This window comes from Scleropages formosus, chromosome 6 (genome assembly GCF_900964775.1).
Source record: "Scleropages formosus chromosome 6, fSclFor1.1, whole genome shotgun sequence".
In the NCBI taxonomy this organism is placed as follows: domain Eukaryota; kingdom Metazoa; phylum Chordata; class Actinopteri; order Osteoglossiformes; family Osteoglossidae; genus Scleropages; species Scleropages formosus.
This window is the reverse complement of record NC_041811.1, coordinates 31,951,106-31,971,219: the sequence shown is the minus strand read 5'-3', so window position 1 is coordinate 31,971,219 and position 20,114 is coordinate 31,951,106. Positions and strand designations below refer to the sequence as shown.

The 20,114-nt window shown below is 49.1% G+C and overlaps 1 protein-coding gene across 7 annotated transcripts in view; it reads right to left on the bottom strand.

Annotated features, from left to right (window-relative positions):
- Positions 1–618: 618 nt before the first annotated feature.
- The window catches only part of LOC108933130 (autism susceptibility gene 2 protein-like), an 83,266-nt gene continuing 63,770 nt past the window's right edge, over positions 619–20,114 (bottom strand). For 2 of the 7 annotated variants that reach the window (XM_029253097.1, XM_029253103.1), the window contains 14 exons: positions 12,470–12,518; positions 9,490–9,865; positions 9,071–9,330; positions 8,311–8,546; positions 6,672–6,719; positions 6,260–6,355; positions 5,863–5,934; positions 5,631–5,660; positions 5,368–5,439; positions 5,089–5,242; positions 4,409–4,486; positions 3,647–3,730; positions 2,930–3,167; positions 619–2,841 (listed from right to left, as the gene is read on the bottom strand). In XM_029253097.1, coding sequence (XP_029108930.1) covers positions 1,755–2,841; positions 2,930–3,167; positions 3,647–3,730; positions 4,409–4,486; positions 5,089–5,242; positions 5,368–5,439; positions 5,631–5,660; positions 5,863–5,934; positions 6,260–6,355; positions 6,672–6,719; positions 8,311–8,546; positions 9,071–9,330; positions 9,490–9,865; positions 12,470–12,518 — 2,880 coding nt within the window. In that variant the 3' untranslated portion in view covers positions 619–1,754. Of the gene's footprint in view, positions 2,842–2,929; positions 3,168–3,646; positions 3,731–4,408; positions 4,487–5,088; positions 5,243–5,367; positions 5,440–5,630; positions 5,661–5,862; positions 5,935–6,259; positions 6,356–6,671; positions 6,720–8,310; positions 8,547–9,070; positions 9,331–9,489; positions 9,866–12,469; positions 12,519–18,945; positions 19,359–19,396; positions 19,861–20,114 lie in introns of those variants that run through there. The other 5 variants (XM_029253101.1, XM_029253102.1, XM_029253098.1 and 2 more) reach the window with 5 other exon arrangements.

Genomic DNA, 20,114 nt, shown 5'->3' with positions numbered 1-20,114 from the left:
AGCCATTACATCTTGTTACATATGCAGAGCTGTACTTCCCCTTAGGTTGGGGGAATAAATGCAGAAAACAATGTCGTTTTCCTCATGATTTGTAACACTCCCACACCTAGTGCCTTATTAGTGTAAAAAAAGGTTGCTCCTTCCACACAAATTTGCTTTGTAAAAGAGCAATCCAAAAGCAAGTATTTAAATTGCAAATTAAAAGAAAAACTCAGATCCCAGGCTGTTTGGATAGATCGTCACGAGGTCTTCTGTTAAACGGCAAAAACGATTTCCGTTCCACAGCGTCTCCGCAGCAGAAAAGCAAAGGGTTCGAGTAGCGATGGCAAAGTGCTGCCCCTTTTGCTTGTCACTGGTGGAAGTATGAGGATCACCCAGCTGCTGGGATGAGGTTGCGGTGGGACTTGCTGGTACCGATTTTCTTCCATGCTGAAACCCAGGCTGCACCTGGAACCGGAGGCACCTACAGGAACCGCAAGGCCCGGGAAAGAGCTCAACATCTCCACCATCCTTCACCCCTCAGGACTGCAGTTACAGACCACAGATGTCACCCAGTTCTCCTCCTCCGCTGGCACCCGCCTTCAACCCAAAGCACCACGCAGAGTCATGACGCAGATCTTAAATCAAACTTTTATTTCATCGTCACCATCATTTTTTTTTCCATTTTTTGCCGTGTAATTTCCTTTAGTTTTTTTTTGCACATCTAAAACTCGTATACAGGAGTCTAAGCAAAACACCACAAAACCACAAGGTCGACACAGAGAGTCTACTGCCGCTGGACCGTTGGTGCCTCCCTTCGCTGTCTGTTCCTCTGGGACTACAAGGGTGTTGGTTTCTGTACAACTGCCTCCATGGCCCGGAAGTCCATGTCACACTACTATCCTTCTGTGATACACCAGATTCACAGAACACGGGCATCCTTAATCGCCCTGCCCCTGTGGGGAGGGTCTCCCCATCATCCCCAGCCAGGGCTTTTCAGTGCTGCTTTGCATAGATCAGAGATTACGTCAAACAGTGGCTCCTTACACCCGCTCTTCTACTGAACCCAAGTTCCACCATCTGCTCTCTCTCACCATAGCGTTCCGTTAGGTGATTCCAATTGGTTTTCATCTAGAAACAATTAAAAAGCCTAATCAACGTAATTTGTAACTATCAACAAGATATTTACATTTTCGTGTTTTTACAGAAACTAAATAAGAGACTTTGTAACATAGATTTGTCTGCATATCTAAATTAAGCAAAAGAAAAACAAACAAAAAACTCTTTACTTTGTTATAGAGTATTTCCAGGTACCAAACATGGTAAAATTGTCAGAAATAAAAATAAAACCATTGCCCATGGGACAGTGTCTCCCTTGGATAAATAAAGAAAGATCTTATATTAAACACCAAAATAAAATACAGTCTTGAGTGAATCTCGCAAAAAAGTACAAATTCATATAAATGACTGTACAGGGAAGATAAGAAATTTACAATATTCAGTATTCAGAAATTCACGTAGCATGTGAAAGATAAAAAAAAATGCCTTAATGACTGATATATTACTATCAAGAACTACTCCTGCAAAGAATGTATTTTCAACTCAATGTTTCTGCAGACTCTCATGCCCAGCAGACATGTCTTGGTTACCTGTGACGTGGATTAGTAGCGCGGTATGATTTATGCCAGCCTCAAAAAGGTGCTGTTAATGTCTGTCAAAGCAGTACGTTGTGCCATTAAAACATTATTAAAATGTGTCGTGTTGTTCTGCGGAAGCTACCGGGCCTCTACCTCCTTGTGGTTACGGGAGGGGGAATAGTCGCGGGGGTCCGGGACTGTCCTTCGTGGGGAGGAGGGCCGGCCGCTGCCTGCGGGAACCAGGGGTGGAGGTGCACCGATCGTGGCAGTGGGGGGCGTTCGGTTCAGAAGCCCACTGTGTGGGGCAGAGGGGCTGAGCCTGGGGTAGTGGAGGCTCCCCAGTGGGGACATGAAGGGGGGCATGTGGGGCAAGTGGCCCTCCATGGGTGACTGGTGCAGCTGGTGCAGCCGTGCACGGTCCAGCTCCTCTCGGAGCCTCAACCGCTCCCTCTCGCGTTCCTGTTCCCGCCGTGCCTCCAGGAGCTGCTGCTCGTGGTGGGCGTAATCGTGCGGCTCGCGGTCCCGATACGCCCGCTCGGGCTCGTACAAGCCTGGGAAGCGGTGGCCCGGGAGCTCCAGGCGGCGCTGGAGGTCCAGACTGCGGTAGGCCTCCCGGATCGGGTCCCATGGGAAAGCCGAATGGGGCAGGCGCTCGCGGCTGGCGCCAAGTGGGCTCACCCCCAGGAACGGCGGCGCGCGACTGCGGTCCAAGCTGCTCAGGCTGCCCATGGGGTGCATGGCACCCATAGACAGAGTCAGCGATTGCGGCAAGTGGGCCCCGTGCAAGGAGCCCGAGACCGATGGGTCGCTGCAGCGAGGGGAGGCCTGGGAAGGATGAGGCAGCAGGTGGGGAGGCAGAGGCCGAGAGGCCGGTTCTGAGCTTGCCGCTGCAACCTCCTGGTCATCCTTGCGCTCCTCTTTGATCTTCAGCTCGTGCTTTGCATAGTGCAGCATTTCTCCAGAAGGCGGCTCCTTGGCTGCGCTGTGCGGCTCATTTAGGAGGGGCTTTGTGTTGGGCGACGGACGCCTCTCCTTGCTCTCTTTCACTTTGACCTCCAGCTCCCTGTGGCGGTCCAACAGCGGATCCTTGTCGGCTTCGCGGAGCCGCTCCACGCTACCACCCTGGTGGCGGACCGTGTCGCTGGAGCTGCTGCGCATGAGGCTGCTGATCTGGTAGCTAGCTGGGGCAGAGGCGGGGGACGAGCGATTCGAATGACGGGACTCCCTGTGCAGCAGCGAGAAAGAGGGAGAGCACGAGTCAGTGCATCCAACAGCAGCCTGCAGGACAAGGCTGAGGCTCCTCCTTTGCTCACCTGTCTTTGTCCCTCTCCTCCTTCAGAACAGCCGAGTCCCTTTTCTCCAGCTCCCTCTCTCTCTCCTTCTCCTGGTCGTGACCTGAGCGGTTGCGCTCCGTGTCTGAGGACTTGGGCCACTGTGGCGGGGTGGGGAAAGATGGTGGGGTCCGATGCAGCCGGTTCCAGGGGTCGTGGTGAGGGCTGCCGAACCCTGGCAACCCGGGGCCCTCCTTGGGTCCGAAAACACCACTAGATGCTTTGAAGAAAGACAACAATACTGTCAACATAAAACCCGTAGCGAAGCTACACTGGACAGCTTGGCAAACACCTACACCTTCCTAGGGAACCATCGACTAATGCATTCCTGCTCGTTACCATGGAGAGAGACACTTTCTGTACATTTACCGCTGCGGAGAGCACTGACAAACAAGTAGGTAGCAGTGCAAACGGGCACGGCACATGACCTAATGTTACAACTGACATGTTTTCTGCAGCTCCCAGACTTCACTTCCGCTCGGGACCAAGTTGCGGGGACCCTCTTCGACTGGACACAGTACTTGGATCCAACTGACTGGTTAACTGTATGATGAAGGCCTGATTCGGAGGGTGGCTGGCTCGTAAACTGGATAAAGTCGGGCTTCGGCTTTTGGTTTGCACAAGTCTGGCATGCCCATCTGCACGCCTTCACAAGGAGCATGTTGGCCCTGGGTACCTCATGTGAAGCGGGGTGCTTACCGAGGGAGGGGCTGCCCAGTCCTCCAAACGCACCGCTCGCAAGGCCGCCCAGGCCACCAAAGGAACTGGGGCGACTTAGGGGATCTGCAAAATGCCAGACAGGGATTAGCTCCTGAGGGTCCACTCAGCTTTTTACAAGCGAGTTCCTCCTTGGTTTTCTAGGTCTGAAACACACACCCCTGCACAATTTACCGGAGCAGTCCAACCTGACTCTGCTCCCTCACAGAGACTAGGATCCCATTCCAAAACGACATCTGGAGACCCTTTTGCACGAGTACTATATTTCACAAAGCCAGACCATATCGGAACTGCCAATCTCAAACCCGGTGAAGGCTTTTAAATTTAAATTTTGTACACTTCAACTTAAATCAGTTTCACTCGTGATAAGCATCTTGCCATCAAGTCCTACTAGGCCCTGGGTGCGAACTAGCGAGTGTGGCGCTGAGGTAACGAAAAGAAAAACAATCGTTTCCGCTGGGTTTTTACGGAGAGCTTGTTTGAGGATCGCAAGAAAGTAGCACAGACCAATTACCGGTTTCTCGCAGTGACCTGAAGCACATAAAAACGGTAAAACGGTGATAAGAGAAACTGCTTTACCTGCCAGTAAGTTACATATGACTGACCTTTTCATTATGGTTATTAATTTTAAATGAACACTAAATCAAATCCAGTCGTGGTTGTTCATCACAGCAGTAGTGTCCAGCGCACAAAGACATGACCATGTAGCAAAGGGGAGCATCGTGTATTCTGGAAGAAACTCACCTCCCAGTGGGCCGGCAGGCAAGAAGTGGCTGTGGTGGGGGGAGGGGCCATACGGTGATGCAGCAGGATGGCCGGAACCTGTCGGAAGAAAAGTCAGAGCTCATGAGTGTGCTACAACAGGAAAAGCTCTTGTAAATGATGCTGTTAGAGATCAGAGTGTGGTTTTGCAAACAATGTCCATCATCACTCTTTCACTCTGCAAGACAGAGGTATTCAGAAAGATTTCAACTGACCTAAAAAACTATGTACACTTTTATATACCTAGTACATTAACAATATATTCAGCAAAATCATGTAAATTTGGTGCTAAATTGGCTGCTAATAACAGCACCTTTGAGCCCTGGTCTAGTCCCAGCCAATGGGAGAAGCAGCAGTCCCTCCCTGAACAGTAAAGCATTCTGAGATTATCGAACGCAAAGAACAGCAATAGGATCAGAGCTTAAATAATGAGAATCCCTTTTCTATAAAAAGATGTTTAAATTGTAGACCAGTTTGAACTGTTCTAAGGACAACAGTGACATCACTTTCAGAGTGAAGGACACACACATTCAAGCACTCCAGTGGAGAGACCATCTGCAAAAGCTCAGTGTTTCTTATTAAAAAGAAAAAACTCAGTGCGCTTTGTGGAAAGGAAGTAAAAACAGCACCAGCTAGTAGTGGACTGCAGGGACGGAACCTACTGTGTCTGGACCCCTGACCTGAGGAGGAAAAGAGGGGTCGGGCCAGGTCGTGGGGGTACGTCAGGCCGGGGAACATGCCCTGGGGGCCCGGAGGGCGGCTCAGCAGATCCAGCTTGCCGCTTGGGTCCAGTTTGTGAGGGTCCAACTGCATCTGCTGTTAGGTACGGGTACAGGAGACGTTAAGGCACAGGAAAGGTGACGGCAAAATGAACAATCAGCCCTGAGCTGCTGTGCGCTCCACCCAAAATCCATTAGCTACCAGCATAAACCTCATCTCACCTTCATCTTTTGCTGATGGTGATGGATCTGCCAGGCAATTTGCACATGGACAGCACACCACTTCCCAGGCTTCTGATGGAGTACAGAAAAGCAAAGGTCAGCTAGCTGGTAAAAACACTTGAATTTGCGGTAGGACAGGTTTACAGGAGGCATTTAGCAAGTCAACACAGAAGGTAAGACCACAGTTAGGGCTGCAGGGCTACCAGTTACATGTTACAGGTTGGCAAAAGTGCCTTTAACCATGACAGCAAAGCTGCCCTTACCCTGACCAGTGTTCTGAAAGGGTCTGAAACCTGCAATTGGAAAAGGAAAAAAGGCATTTTAAATTAAAATTTACAAATGAGTTAAGAAATAGCAAGTTACAATATTTGGATTTTGAAACTGTTAAAATATAAGGAAATATCTATACCTCTACAAAGCAATAGTTGTCATGGCAACACCATGTGATCATCAACTGATGGAATAAAGAAGGTGACCTCAAGAACAAGAGCTTACCCGAGGGTCCTTCTGCAAGAGGGCATGAGGATTAGCCCCAGGGCGCACAGCAATGTCCAAGGGGTTGGAAGACTGGGTCACACAAAGGCACACACGAGCACGCGCGCACACACACACACGGATTACACAGATGACACGTTGCCCAGTTCATTGGCACAGACAGCTTCATTTATACTGAAAATGCATAACCAGTGCAACTATAAGATGCTTAAAAACAATCATACACATTAGCAATAAACGTCCATAGAAAGAACAGCATCTGAACCTGGTCGAAATAGTAAATGTGCTTCTCCAGAATGTTGGAGAAAATGAACACTCTACAGGCTATAAACAACCTGATCTGAGGGGGAGGAGCCCTTTACAATTAGCACAGAGGAGCACATCTGGTTCTTCTCACCTTGGGCTGAAAGGCTCCTTGCAGTGAGCTGAAGGGCCCAGCATGAGGCAGCAGAGGGCCCATGCCTGGCATCCCTGGTGGGCAAGCAGGGAAGAACTGGGAGGGAAGGAGGGAGGGAGACAGAGAGAACGAACAGTGTCAAAACACTGCTGCCGGGGCTTGTGTCCCTCAGGACATTTTGGCAAACACAGCACTTATTTCTCCAACAAGCTCTTCCTTCGTGTGCATCATTTACACTGGTGCACTTGCTTTGACATCGCATTCCTTTCACCACTACCTACACCAGAGAGCATGGGAAGAAATGGAAGCTGATCTTTCTACCGCGCTGTTATTTACTACGGTGAAATGCCGGGAAGGAGGGCTGCTCCGCTCCGCTAGGGAGCTCACAATGCCCACGGGCCTGCTGACTCACACTGTGTCTGAGGAAGGGGTTGTCCAGCTTCGGCGCAAACTTGTCAAACTGAAAAGAGAAAAGTACATTGTCAGCAGTATGTCAACAGACCGCGAGATTGTAGAATGCAAACATAGAATGTGGCAAGAGGGTGAAATACATTGTATTTTTTATTAAAGACTCTCAGGTTTCCACTGTAATTATCTGTGCCTGATATTTGAGTCATTTCCTTGGCTCAAGAAACTACTTCAAGACTCCCACCCACTGCAGACAGGCATGTGGCTATTGAGATGCTGAAGCAGTTATGTGTTGAAAACATATCATGCAGTCTAAACACAATCCTAGCAAGAACAGAGTTCCCCCTCTTCTGTTTTCAGAGATAAGCAAATGCCATCAATCTGAAATAATATAAAATAGCTTCAGATGGAAAAACACAAGACACTGCTGTTTGATTTATGCTGCGATTATCAGAACATAACGGTGCGAAAGAAAAGGTGCAGGAAGAAATGCGTTCTGCTACACAGTCAACTCTTAGAATGGGAACATTTAAATCGTTATTTTCTCCCATTAGAAAAGGTAACATCTGACATGCATCAAAACGAACTCCTTACACGGTGCTGGACATGATCACCTGACAGCTACGATAAACTTTTGCCCATGTGCTGTTTTCTTGTGCTTAGATGCATCTGCATTTTCTGTTGTTTCTAAGGCTCTGTGCTCTTGTGACCAAGTTCTGTACAACAAAATAACAAAATAATGAATTAACACCGCCCTGCATCTGTTTTGCTGACTCAAAACTGACACCTGTTTTCCCATAGTTTTGGGGCGCTGAATCTGAAACAGCCATTTTTGTCTAGCATGTCAAGTTTTTCACAACTTATACTATGCAGTTTTTGGTAATTTCTTTTTGCCAACAACCACTGTGGGAGCAACGACCAGAAGTTTGTCCCCTTTTCAGAGTTTTTGCCAGAAATGGGTGACTGATCTTCCAGTGAGCCAAGTGATATTAACAGAGTATCATCTTGGGTTCGTTTTCACAAGGACTAATAGTGGAATAATAGTGGCTCATGTCTCCCTTCTGTCATCTGTGTAGGACAATATGTCCAGTGCCACAAGAAAGTGCATGGATGATCCAGCAAATATGCAATTTTTGTCTTCATGTCATTTGTTTATGCACTTGCAAGTGTCACACCAATTTAGAATAATATAGAACATATCTGGAAATATGAGAAACCTATTTTGTGCTAGAAGGCGCGGTGGCACAGCAGGTTTGGCTGGATCCTGCTCTCTGGCGGGTCTGGGGTTCGAGTCCCGCTTGGGGTGCCTAGTGACAAACTGGTGCCCTGTCCTGGGTGTGTGTATGTATTTTGTGCAAAAACTTGGCATGATACAATTTTTTTTTTATGGCATTTTTGATATCAGCAGCTTCAAATTAGGTAAAAGAACAAAAACAGTTTTTCCAAGAGGCAGGACAGTGTTAATAAAATGGGAATGATGTGTGTTCACTTAGCCTTACAACCCTTTCAAGTGGGTTGCCGAATGAAAGGCAGTGACCATTTTTAATCGAGTTTTACATGAATGGGTTGCTGAATGCCGATGTTGGTTCTTCTGCGGTCTGTGGGTGATGGGGGTGGGGTGGGTTGGCGTTACTTATCCTCACGTTTTGGCCTGGGGTACGCACCATGGGCGGTGCGGTGGGTGGTGCCATGATGGCACCTGGCGGCAGGCCGACAGGGAAAGGTGTGAAGGTGTGCTGATGCGTGTGCTGATGCTGGTGCGTGTGTTGGTGCTGGTGGAACTCCGTCCTTAGGAGGGAGGGTGCCGGCGGACCCCCGCCTCGCTCCGAGCTCTGGACCAGGAAGCGGTTGTTCAGCTCCTGCCGTAAGAGGTCATGCTCTGAGAAAGAGAAGGTGAGGGATGAGGGGAACAGTGACCGAAAAAAAGAGGAATGAGGGTGAGGACAAGAAAAAGTTGTCAAGCATCCCAATTCTCCCGTTCAGGTTCAGTTTTTGTTTTAATTAATAGAGAAATTTAAAAAATAATAATAAAAAAAAAGTCATCAGTGATTCCACGAGCAGCTTCCAGTGCAGCGACACCTGACAATGTTCAATCAAAATCCCCCACTGACAGACAGTAGGAAGTGGACTGTCTCACACCATGTTTTCACTCTGCTGCTCCTTGACTGAAAGGGGGGGCTGAAGTAGCAAGTGCTACCAACCACACACACACACACACACTTTCTGAACCGCTTGTCCCATATGGGGTTGCAGGGAACCGGAGCCTACCCGGCAACACAGGGTGTAAGCACTTACACTTAAAAGCAGCATCTGGGCAGGGCCTGGCTGCTTATCGCCATGACAACAAAACACCAGCTGTCATTCTGTAAGGCAGTGTGGCATTTCTGCCGAGAGCCTTCTTACCAGGATAGCCAGTTCCAGGGTGGTGTCCCACAATGCTGTTAGATGGCAGGGATGGAGGGGGTGGCAGAGGGGCGGGGCTTGCGAACATTGCCTGGTGACGGTGTGCAGGGCTTGGTAAGGTATAGTGTGAGGCGGAGAGGCTGGAGATGGACACAGGCGGGGCAGGAGAGGGGGTTGCCCGGCTGCTGGCGTGGTGGGATGCAGAGAGCTGATGCCTGGAGAGGGCGTGGCTGCTGGCAGTGCTGCTGCTGCTGCGGCTGCTGCAATGAAAAAGCGAGATGGGCATAGTAAACTGTGAGCAAGGTGACACGGGAGGAAACAGTTATACCTGGTTGAGTAGGAAGTAAGTAATGACAATAATTGCTGGGGACCATTTCTCTTAAGATACAATAGTAGCTAGACCGTCCCCTCACACTGACCTGATGCTGTGCGGACTGTCGCACGGCCGCGAGTGATACGATTGGTGGTTGGCTGCGCCTGGGGTGTGCCTCTGCGGGGGCGGGACTCGTAACTCTGGTTGAGGCTGAGATTGGACCCTCAGCAACGGAGGCGTGGCAACCGGGGGGACTGTTTCTGTCTTGATCGGCCGCGGGGATGGCGAGGCAGCACGGGCACTGGGGGGTGGAGCGGTTGCGGCAGCGGGGGCCGGGGATCCGGCAGGTGGGGACGCGGGAGTTGGGCTGGCAACAGGTGGCCCGAACGGAGCCTCGCTGCTTTGCTCCTGGCTGCGCTGAAGGCCAGATACCCTGCCAGAGGTGCACGTCTTGGAGTCACGGCTCTCATTCGCGGTCAGGCCTGCGAGTGCAAAGATGAACAGGATCTTAGGTCAATAAAATCAGAGGAGGAGCACTGTAAGCAGCAAAGTAGGAATGAACCAATAGCGAGGAAAGGCACCGTGTGCAGCGTTTAGGTGTGTAAGACTGAGACCTGAATATGTTACACTTCCCTTGCATACCATACAGCTGCACTTGCATGTCAAAGGCAGACACATTGGAGACTCTGCCATCAAGGAGCCAGCTACCTCGGGTTTTACAAACCCAAACCCAACGAGCAGCCTGGAAAGAAGCCTGTTTATGGCAACTGGTCAAACAGTTGTTGAACAAAACCCAAGTGCTGAGAATACAACTGGGTGCTAAATATGTGGCTATCTTCAGTGATCTGAGAGACGAGATATCGGCTTTACTGCTGTCTAAGCTGCTCCATCTTGTTTACTTTGTTAAAAGTACAGTGACAAAACCTCAGGCAAATGCTTCAAGTTGAACCTCCCCGTGCCCAGCAGACACGTCCTTGGCCAAGTAGCTGTGTGCCTTAAGAGGGTGAGCAAATACATGCCCTACTTGCCCAAGAGGATCACTGGTGTCTCAATTAAAAGCCTCCAAAGCTCAAGAGCTCCCATCGTGGTCACCTGTCCCCGATCCCTTAATAGCATCAAGAGCCCTAACCTCCCCAGGCTTAGGGGACCTCGATTAAAGGATTTGGAAAGCAAGCACTGGCTTGGAAGGAGTCGCCCCATTCATCAGTACTTCACAGCACTGCTAAAAAGCAAAGTTTTGGCACAAATTATATATTTATTTTATACACAGATACCAATGGTTTGTAGTTACAGGTCATCTTCAGGTGCTCAGCTGCTCTCTGGTTCTTCAGTGCCACGCTAAACACAGCCCAAAATCATCAAGGCGCTGGCTTCTCAACATACGAATGCATCCAGGACCAAAAGTCCATTCCTAACTCAATTTGTTCTTAGACGAACACTAATTTACAACCAACAAAGCTTAGCAATGCTAACATCATAATACAAAAAAAAAAAAAAAAAAAAAGTTTCTACAAACTTCCTGCAGTTGAAGAACCAGCGTAACAATGGACAACTGCAGATCACCAATAAAAAGTAATGAAACCATAAGCAGCACTAGATACTTCCTCAATTTGCTCCCCAGCAGACAACACTGAAGGACACGTATGTAATTAACAGCCAGGAGAAGGTTCTGTGTGTCAAGTCACATGCATGGTATGTCTGTCACTACAAATACTGGAGGGACAGTTTAAGTAATTTATGACACAAACCCTTTAACTGTGGAACGGATGGCCATGGTGCATGCTGGGAAGGATGTAATTGCTTTTCCTCTCCTCCTGAGCTCAGTCTCCTGACTTCAATCACAGGAGGCCATCTCCCGTTAATAATTGAGCGTGCTGCCGCCATCATCCCCCCTCAGCTCAGCCATCCCCGGGCGAGGGGCATACTGGAGGCCATGGGTGGGAACGGGTTCGCAGCGGTCGACTGGCGACAGTGACGGGAATCATCAGAGACTGCTATGTGTTCCAGTAAGAGGTCTTCCATCAAGAGCGTTAAAATCAGTGTTAAATTTACATTCTGTCCAACCCCGCATTGAGATTCGGAACGGAGCGAATGTGAGGACAGGGTGAAATCCCACATCGCCCGGAGCCCACACGACGGTAGCCTGGATACCACTACCACCATGTTTACAGGGGAGGTACACGGCTCCAACTCAACTCTCTCAACTCCTTTTGCCCTCATTATGTGTGTTTGCGGATACGAGGGGTGCTAATCAGCTCCAAATGAAACAACCTATTAAATGCCATCTGCTGCTAAGCTTTCTCAACTTCCCGGCACAGTCCCTAGGAGATGGCACGTCTGAAAAGCACACGATGCTTCGAAATGAAAACCCGGGAACACCAAGCCAAAAATGCTACTTTACACTAAATGTCCCTCTCGCACCATTCCTGCTGAAACGTGCCTTCGCAACCATCATGCCACGCAGGCGGAGCCAAAGAAGCGCTAGGAAACACAGCACACCCAGCCAAGGCTGCCCCGTAACTGGCCCACGCGGCTCGTATGAAACGAGAGCGGCATCTCCTGCAGTGTCAACTTCAGGACAAGCGACTCACACAAGGGACTAAGTAGTGACACCTGATGAGGAGCAAGGAAAACCAGACAGAAATGGCTTAACAGTGGAAACACACGACTAGGGAGCAGTGCACAAAATATGTTTCTCCTCCGAACTAGGAGACAAATATTACAAACACCCTTTTACAGTAACTCGTTATAAAGATGGCATTAAACAGGGCATTTCGAAAGGCTGAGAACTGAGATTTGCATATACTGTTTCTAAATGTAGATAAAAATCCCTCTTCATACCCAGAGGATTTACATGACAAATCAGAGGCGCAGTCTTGCCAAACCATTGTTTGCATTTACTGAAAGTTTAAAACAGAACACTCCCACAACCATGTGAGAGACTCCAGAGTGTCTTATGGCACAGATCCAAAAGTTCCAAAAGCCTCGGTCCTGGGGATGAACAGACATGGACAGCATGTTTGCCCCACTCTCGTTCGACCCCAGAAAACGGTACCCTTGCACAGCAGTGCTGCATGGACACCTACCTTTGTTGACATTGGGGGAGAAGAGCTTCTCTGATCCGCCATCTGAAGCCTGGAAGAAAAGAGACAGTAGGACCATTAGTACTCAGGCAGGGACACAACACGTTTGCTTGCTGCGGGAACCACTTGAAAATAAAATTGATGAGTCGGATCTTGTACAGAAGCCTTGTTCCAAGGGAGCACAGGAAATCCAGCCCAGAAGGCAGAAGCCATGAGGGATTCCTCCATCAAACCCAAACAGAGTTGAGACCCACATTCACCATTAGAATGGGAGAGTGAGACTCCCACTGGACTGAGTCAGGGTTCGAACGCTGCCCTAACCTGAACCCTGTTCCATCCTCAAGCAGACCACCTGGATGGTTCAACTTGAGCACCTCTCCTGTGACCACCGGGGGGCAGTGTTGTACCATCCATGCCCAGAGCCCACATCTGCTCGCTGAACACAAAGGAATCGGGGGTTGGGGTGTGGGGCATCGCCTCCCCACGCACAATTGACTGCTTTTCTCCTACATCCTGAGGCTTGGGTCAAGGACTCCTTGGAGCTTCAGGCTTGCAGGGACGGAGTGTACACACGACCGACATTGCATTCACACACCGCACACTTACGACCGCATTGTTGAAAGGAGGACAAAGAAATGCGGGACTTATCCGGGCTGTCGTTCAGCGCCCACCCGGCCGGCTATGAATGCATGCCATTCTAATTTTTAGGGATCATCAAAGGAGATCTGCTAACAGTGCCTCTCAAAAGGTTACCCGGTGGGGTACACGCACACGGGCACCGCACCGCGCGTAACAACGGCATCGCTACACAAACAACACACTACGGCAAAACCCTCTGTCAGGGGTTCTGGGGGAAGTTTTTTTTTTTTTTTTTTTTTTTTTTTTTTAAAAAATCACCTGTCAGGATTTCAGTCATCGAGTAGCTTCTGCCACTTCCTGTGTGGGTGTCCCTATTAGTGACACGATTGGTTGAGATCAAGGGCCCAATTCAGCGAGCCCCACTCACCACGCAAGTGGGACGTGCAAAAGCAGGGCGGCGCTTGAAAACGTCCCACGTACCTTCATTTTGCCCTCGTGGACACGAGTGAGACAAAAAGGAACCTGGACGCAAAGGACAAGAGTGAAGGAGAAGCAGAACGATGGTCAAACGTAACACACGGGTCACATGAACTCAAATTCCTAGACTAAACTGTGTGTGTGGTGGGGGGGGGGGAAGATCCCCTCCACTCATCTTGAATTCATTACTCAGTTTTGGCAGAACATCTGAAAAACCTCAGCAGAGAGGACAAGTAGACACGAGTGTGTGTTTAGCGCGCGGATTCACACACACCGAATGGGAAGACCCTCCTGCCAGCATCTCTCAGCTCCTCCAAAGGAGAGTGACTGCTGCCTTGAGACTGTGCTGCATTCCTAGTGTGACCATGTGTGTAGAAAAAGCGTTGGAAGGGGTAAGATGTGTGTGAGAGGCACCTGGTGACAGAAAAACAGCACTCGCTCCACGCTTCTTCGACACAGATCAAGTGAACGTGAAATGTAAAATGTGTGAACGTGAATCATTGTCATATAATTTTCAAATCTATCTTTTTTTTTTTGATCACCAGTCAATCATTTTTAACAAATTTAAGTGCCATATTTTTCTTATGTATTTTTCCTGCACAGAGAAAATAAGGAGTCAGACCTCCTTGCACACATCTGGTGTGTGTTGTCCCAGTTTACAAAGCTTTCGGGGGGGGGGGGGGAGGGGGGGGAATGTAGCCGTGCCCTCAGTGACCCTGGCTGACGTTGCGGCTCATGGCGCTCGCACACCAAAATATTTCACATCCCCCGAGGCTGACCTTTCACCTCCATGACAAAGATGGACAGGAGCAGAAAAAGAGGAGGGGAAAGGGGGGGGGGGAAACAGCAAAGATTCATGTTTTCCAAGGAGGAAGTGGACAAATGCAAACGTATGAAAAGAGAGGAAATGCCAGCCATGCTGGATGGGCCTGGGGAGACCAGACGCCCTTGGACAAGGTGGCCGGAAGCCTGACCTTCAGGGGCGTGTGCTAATTGAGCCTGAGGCTTCCCCCGAGAGCCATCGACAGGCCTCTACTTTCTTCCCTCGCTCTGCTCATTAGACACCGTTTTAATGACTCCGTTTCCTCTGGACCGCTGGGAAATGGAGCTCTAGCTCCAGCAAGAGAAGAGCAACGATCCGATTTGGGTCAGCCAGTCAGCACCGGGGAAGGTGTCACACGCTGACCAGGACAACCCCGAATACCAACCACCACCAGAGGAAACCACAACCACGCAATTTTTCCTGGGGCATCACTAGCAAGCTACTGAAATCTTGCAAGGAAACCAAAAAAAAAAAAAAAAAAAAGCATTGTACTGATTCAGAAGTGAAATACTTTCAATGCACCAAACATTAAGAAATAATATTGACATTGCAAGAGTCATACATCTTTTAAAGTTTACTAAAAGCCGACGCTGCGTAAAAAGCCGACAATAAGGGCTGTCGTCAGCGCAAACACACACCGCCTCCGGCAGCTCAGCTGTGTGTTTTCATTAACATGACCTTCTCGCGTGTATTTATGGAAGGTATCGATCGGTTAAGGATTTCAACAAGTCATGGCAGTCAATAGCGATCTTGTTTCAATTAACCCTGTTCAGTTACTGCTCCAGGTTTGATGCCTCAAGTTCCAGGCCGTTCTATAGGTCGGTCTGCGGCCATTTAGTTTAGTCTTGCTGAACATCCTGAACCACGTGAGAGTAAACCTCTGTACTCAACGGGGCAGATGATGAAGCACGATTTCAACCACAGGGCCACCTGTACGTGGGTCAGGCTGGAGCATTTCATGATTTAAAGCATCTCTCTGAGCTGAATTAGCAGCCATCTTTGGCACCATGTGGACTCAAGTGTTGGACACAAAGAAAAACCTCGCTTGGCTGTCAAAGCTCCGTGTGACTCCTACAAGAGAGCTGGAGTACCTCTGACTTCAGGAGCCATGTTCTGCTCCTTGGTGCACTCCCTTGGTGCGAAGGACATGGATGGTCTCTAATCTTACCAGAACGCTAGGAAGTCCCACAAATCAAAGACAAAGTAATCCTTGAGGGACCAAAAACAGCCACAAATCACTCCGTTGATGATCCTGTCATCTGTGGAGGTCTGAACAAAAGGCTTAGAACAACCAGATTGAGGGAGATGGATACCAAGCATTTCAGAGAAGAGCAATGAGTGACAGGCTTGACACAGGTGCGCAAAGGCCACGCTCATGTCCCTCCCAGGTGAAAACCACACACCTGTCGAAACACGACGTGTCTAACACAGGAGATTTGTTGCAACGCCACCAGCACCCCAATCCCGCAATCCCACGAGGCCATTAAAGCTCCGTCAGTAACGCAAGTCCATTATTCTGTTCAGAGACACCCTTGTGGGACGGGTAGCAAAGGTTAGCAGGAAGCACCGCTCGAGGACGGACCTTCTTCTCCATACATTAAAACTTCATGAACAAGTTAATGCAACTGCCTTTTAGCCAATGTGCTTTCCAGCCTGGAAACAAAAACATGACAGCCAAAGCCATCGACAGACCGACCCCCCTCTCTCTCTCTCTCTCTAAACAAACAACCTTGTCAAGAAAAACACCGCATGCCATTAGGGACTCCAGTTAGTTTTTTAAAACTCTGGCATTTCCCTGCCCGTCGCACAGCATGGCTTTACCAAAATCTGAAAGCCTTTAAATATTCCCTGCAAGCCCAACTCGCTCTGCTGGACATCTACAAGAGAGGCTGGCATGCTGCTGGCAGGTTGCCGGTGGCAACAGAAAGGCCGGTTTTCCGCACAGCTCAAACAGAAGCCTTCCCGTTAGCCTGGCAGCCAAAAACTGACCCAAGTCCTTCGTCACATTGATTGTTTAGTTTTGAAGGCGGTCCGAAACAAAGAGCGTGGAGTTAGACAACAAAGAAACGTGACAACTGCCCTCTTCAGTCCTGCTCTGCCAAATCCTGAATTATATGGCTGAGTGACTTTTAACCCCTTCAGCACTTGTGGGTATAAGGGATGCGCCATCGCAATGTTCTGCTGTATGAAGTGGCAGAATTAAGGGCCCTTTATTGGGCAGAGGGAGGGGTTGATGCATGGAAGAGAAAACCACTGGGTTGATGTTTCATAGGAAGGAAGGGAAGTGGAGGGTCATTTTGGAGGACATTTATGGTGCCTCCATGTCTCAAAGACAGCCCACATCACAAATCATCACAATTCAATGCCAGTAAGACATGGCAGCCTTAATCGCCAGAAAAGATTTATTCTGCATTAGACAGCGTGTGTGTATTTCAATAGCAGACATATTTTGTGTTGCTGATGACCATAAATGTCGGTAACGGACAAGTTAACGGTTCGAAAACCACCCAAAGCATGGTTTGAGCATATAAGCGACAACGTTCCTTGGATATATGATTATGAATGAGTATGGAAAAATTTCATGCACCACTGTTACATTTACTGATTTAGATGACACTCTGCCCGCCCCCCAAAGTGACTTACAATGTTAAGCTACTTAGTTATTTACCCCTTTATACAGCTGGGTCATTTCACTGGAGCAATTCAGGAGAGGGACCTTGCTCAAGGTTTTGGAGGGATTCAAACCTGTGATCTGTGGGTCCAAAGACAGCCGCTCTAACCACGCTACCAACTGTACTGTTCCCCTCCCCTCCCCACTTTAACAGGTAATGCTTCAGGCAAAGGCTGAACAACTCAAACACCATTACTTTCACACCAATTTTAAAAAGTCACCTTTCACCTCACATAAGTTACTTTATCTGTTACGTTATGATCGGCTGACATGTACATCATTGACAGTACCAGCAGAAAGCAACACGTTGGTCGGGGTGATGCGGGAAAATGTTTAGATTACAGCGGCCCTGGGGGGGAGGAAGAAAACATGTTCCGCTACATGACATAGGTCACACGGAATCAAAGCAGACAACACGAATCCCGCGCTCTTCCAGTAATTGGCTCGTCTACCTAATGATCCGGTTATCGGCGTTGAGCAAGTCCATCCGCACAAGTTCCTTCCCTCAGCTTGGCCTCACGTAACCACACCTTAGAAAGCCCCCCCCCCCCCCCCCCCGCATTCTCTGCGATCAGCCATAGAAATCGCCAATAACAGGGAGGCCGTTTGCCCGCTTATCAGCCTTCCCACGCAGACCCCACGCTTATCGCCATGCCGAGGGAGATAAAAATAAATGAGCTTTTGAGAGATATGAAAGAGCTTTTCATGCGGGCAATTCCAGCACTGCCTGGGCGGTACCTGGAGACAAGCGCTCGGCTCAGACGATAAAGGCGGCGACGGCAGCTGAGAGGAGAGCGAGCGAGTGAGCGAGCGAGCGCATGCACATACAGGTATGGCCCAGCCAGGTGACACACCATTTTGGTATAGTATTTTCATGAGTGGGAATCCTTAACGGTGCAAGATGGAGACTGCTACAAACCCTCAGGACTGGGAACATTCCAGTAAGGAACATGATGAGCTGAAGGGGAAAACAGGGAAAATGAATGAATTAATGAATGAATGAGAAAAATACCGAAAGAGGATACCAAAGTATGGCAAAAAGGGAAACTGACAGGCCCATCCAGGAGTGTTCATATTTCATGTCACAAAAGGCCTCTGCGCCTCGGTCACCACCCTCCCCCCCATGCATTTATTACTTAAACAATACACCGACTGTACTTTTAAATAACTGCACGCGATCTTATTTCTCTCCGGAAAATCCGATTAAAACCATCGGATTTAAAAAAAGAAAGAAAAAAATGCCACATTCTCACTGCGCGGTGTATCTTCGTCGTCTGGGACCAACTTAGGCCAACAGAGCAGGACCCTCTGGACACCGGGGAGGAGGAGGAGCGCGCGCTCCCGTGTGCCCCCGCGTGCCAGCTGAACGTCACGCAACTGAGCTGCGCGCTTCCCCGCGCTGAGCTGCACTGCACGCGGACGGGTTTCCCCCTACAACCGCCCGAACTCACAGCTGATCCGGGAACGGTGTCCAGACGCCCAATTTCCCAGCGGAACACACACACTTAGTGCGAAAACGCGCGGTCGACACTTATTAAAATCATTCAGGGTTGAGGTGCAAAGTGTGTAAAACGAAAGGTATTCGAAGAGCGTTCTTCAAATGGGGACTCATCACACATCATCACAGAAACCACTTTCATTCACAGAAAAAAAAAATATATATATATATATTTTACAAGATAGGTGAGTTTTTTTTTTTAATGTACCGCTAAGTCGGGCCTCAGAATTTTTTTTTTGTGACTACTACTAGTATTTTTGCAAAAGAACCGTCGTCTTCGACCGCCACAGCGCCCCGCTCCCAAAATACTCACCAAAAAGATGAAAATACTGTTCCCGTTTGCGTACAAAAAACACTCGCAAGCCGGTAAGTAAAGAAGTTCCGAGCAGCCCAAGAAACACAAGACCGGAGACCATGATTCATGATCTTACCGACATGATCTACAGCGGGGTGACGTGCGTTTCCAACACGAAATCCAAGCAAGAAGCAGCAGAACGCAAACATGACAAATTCCAGTGGAGCTCCTCACAAAAGGCTTCACTTCGAAGGCTTTACTCCGAGACTGAGGCTGGGAAAAGCGAGCAGAGACTGAGAGCCCGCAGAGCGAAGGAAGGGACACGACCACCGTCGTCCGTGGGAGTTCACATTCACATCATCATCATCATGTCATTCCGCGTAGAAAAGCGTTCAAACAACAACGTTTACCACAACCATGTTCCAATGAGAGTCTTCATCCACTATTTGCCGCGTTGCTTTTTTACATTGGGTTAAAAGGAAAATACATTTTTAAAATCTTCTATCTTTAAGAACTCAACAAAACAAAAGCAGGGAGGGACTGAGTGACCCCGGATTAGCGCTGAATCCGAGTCACACGACACTCACCCAGCCCGCTCGCCAGATCCTTATCATTCCCACCGCAACATAATCGGATCATTTTCGAGAACAAAAACAAGAGCATCCAGCGATCCTGGACTCAACCGTTTCTTCCCGCTGCCGTCCAAACTGCTCGGTTTTCAACCTGTAAAATCCACCATCGCCCGCGCGCGCGCCCCTCCGCTTCAACACACCCGAAGAGCTCGCGAAAAGAGCCCGGAGCGCGAGCACTGTGGCGCACGGGGCTCCGGGCGCGCGTACGGGAGCGGAGACAAGGACCAGACCTGACTAATCGATGCCGGAGAAGGCGACGCCGCACCGCTGTCCCTTTCAACTTGACAGTGACTCGTATTCAGAGCCCGAGGGGCCGCGTCGCACGTGAACGAGCACGGGAGCGCGCGGAGTCGCCGGATCGCAGCGTCGCCGTTACTATTGTCTCGGCGGCAATCAGAACCAGTTTTTATAAACGCAGCATGGAGCTAAAACCCGCAGCTACAGCGCACAATTTTTTTTTTTAAAAAAAAAAGAAAAAAAAAAAAAAAAGCACGAAAACAACATTCCTCCCACGTTTCTTTTTATGGCATGAATGTTGCATTTATTCAACCTGTTTTAAGTCTGGGGGGGGGGGGGGGGGGGGAATCAAAGTGCTTTCCTAAATCCCTTGCAAAAATATAGTAAAGATTGTTAAAGAACATATTAAAAACAGATTATTTCCAGTATGATGACA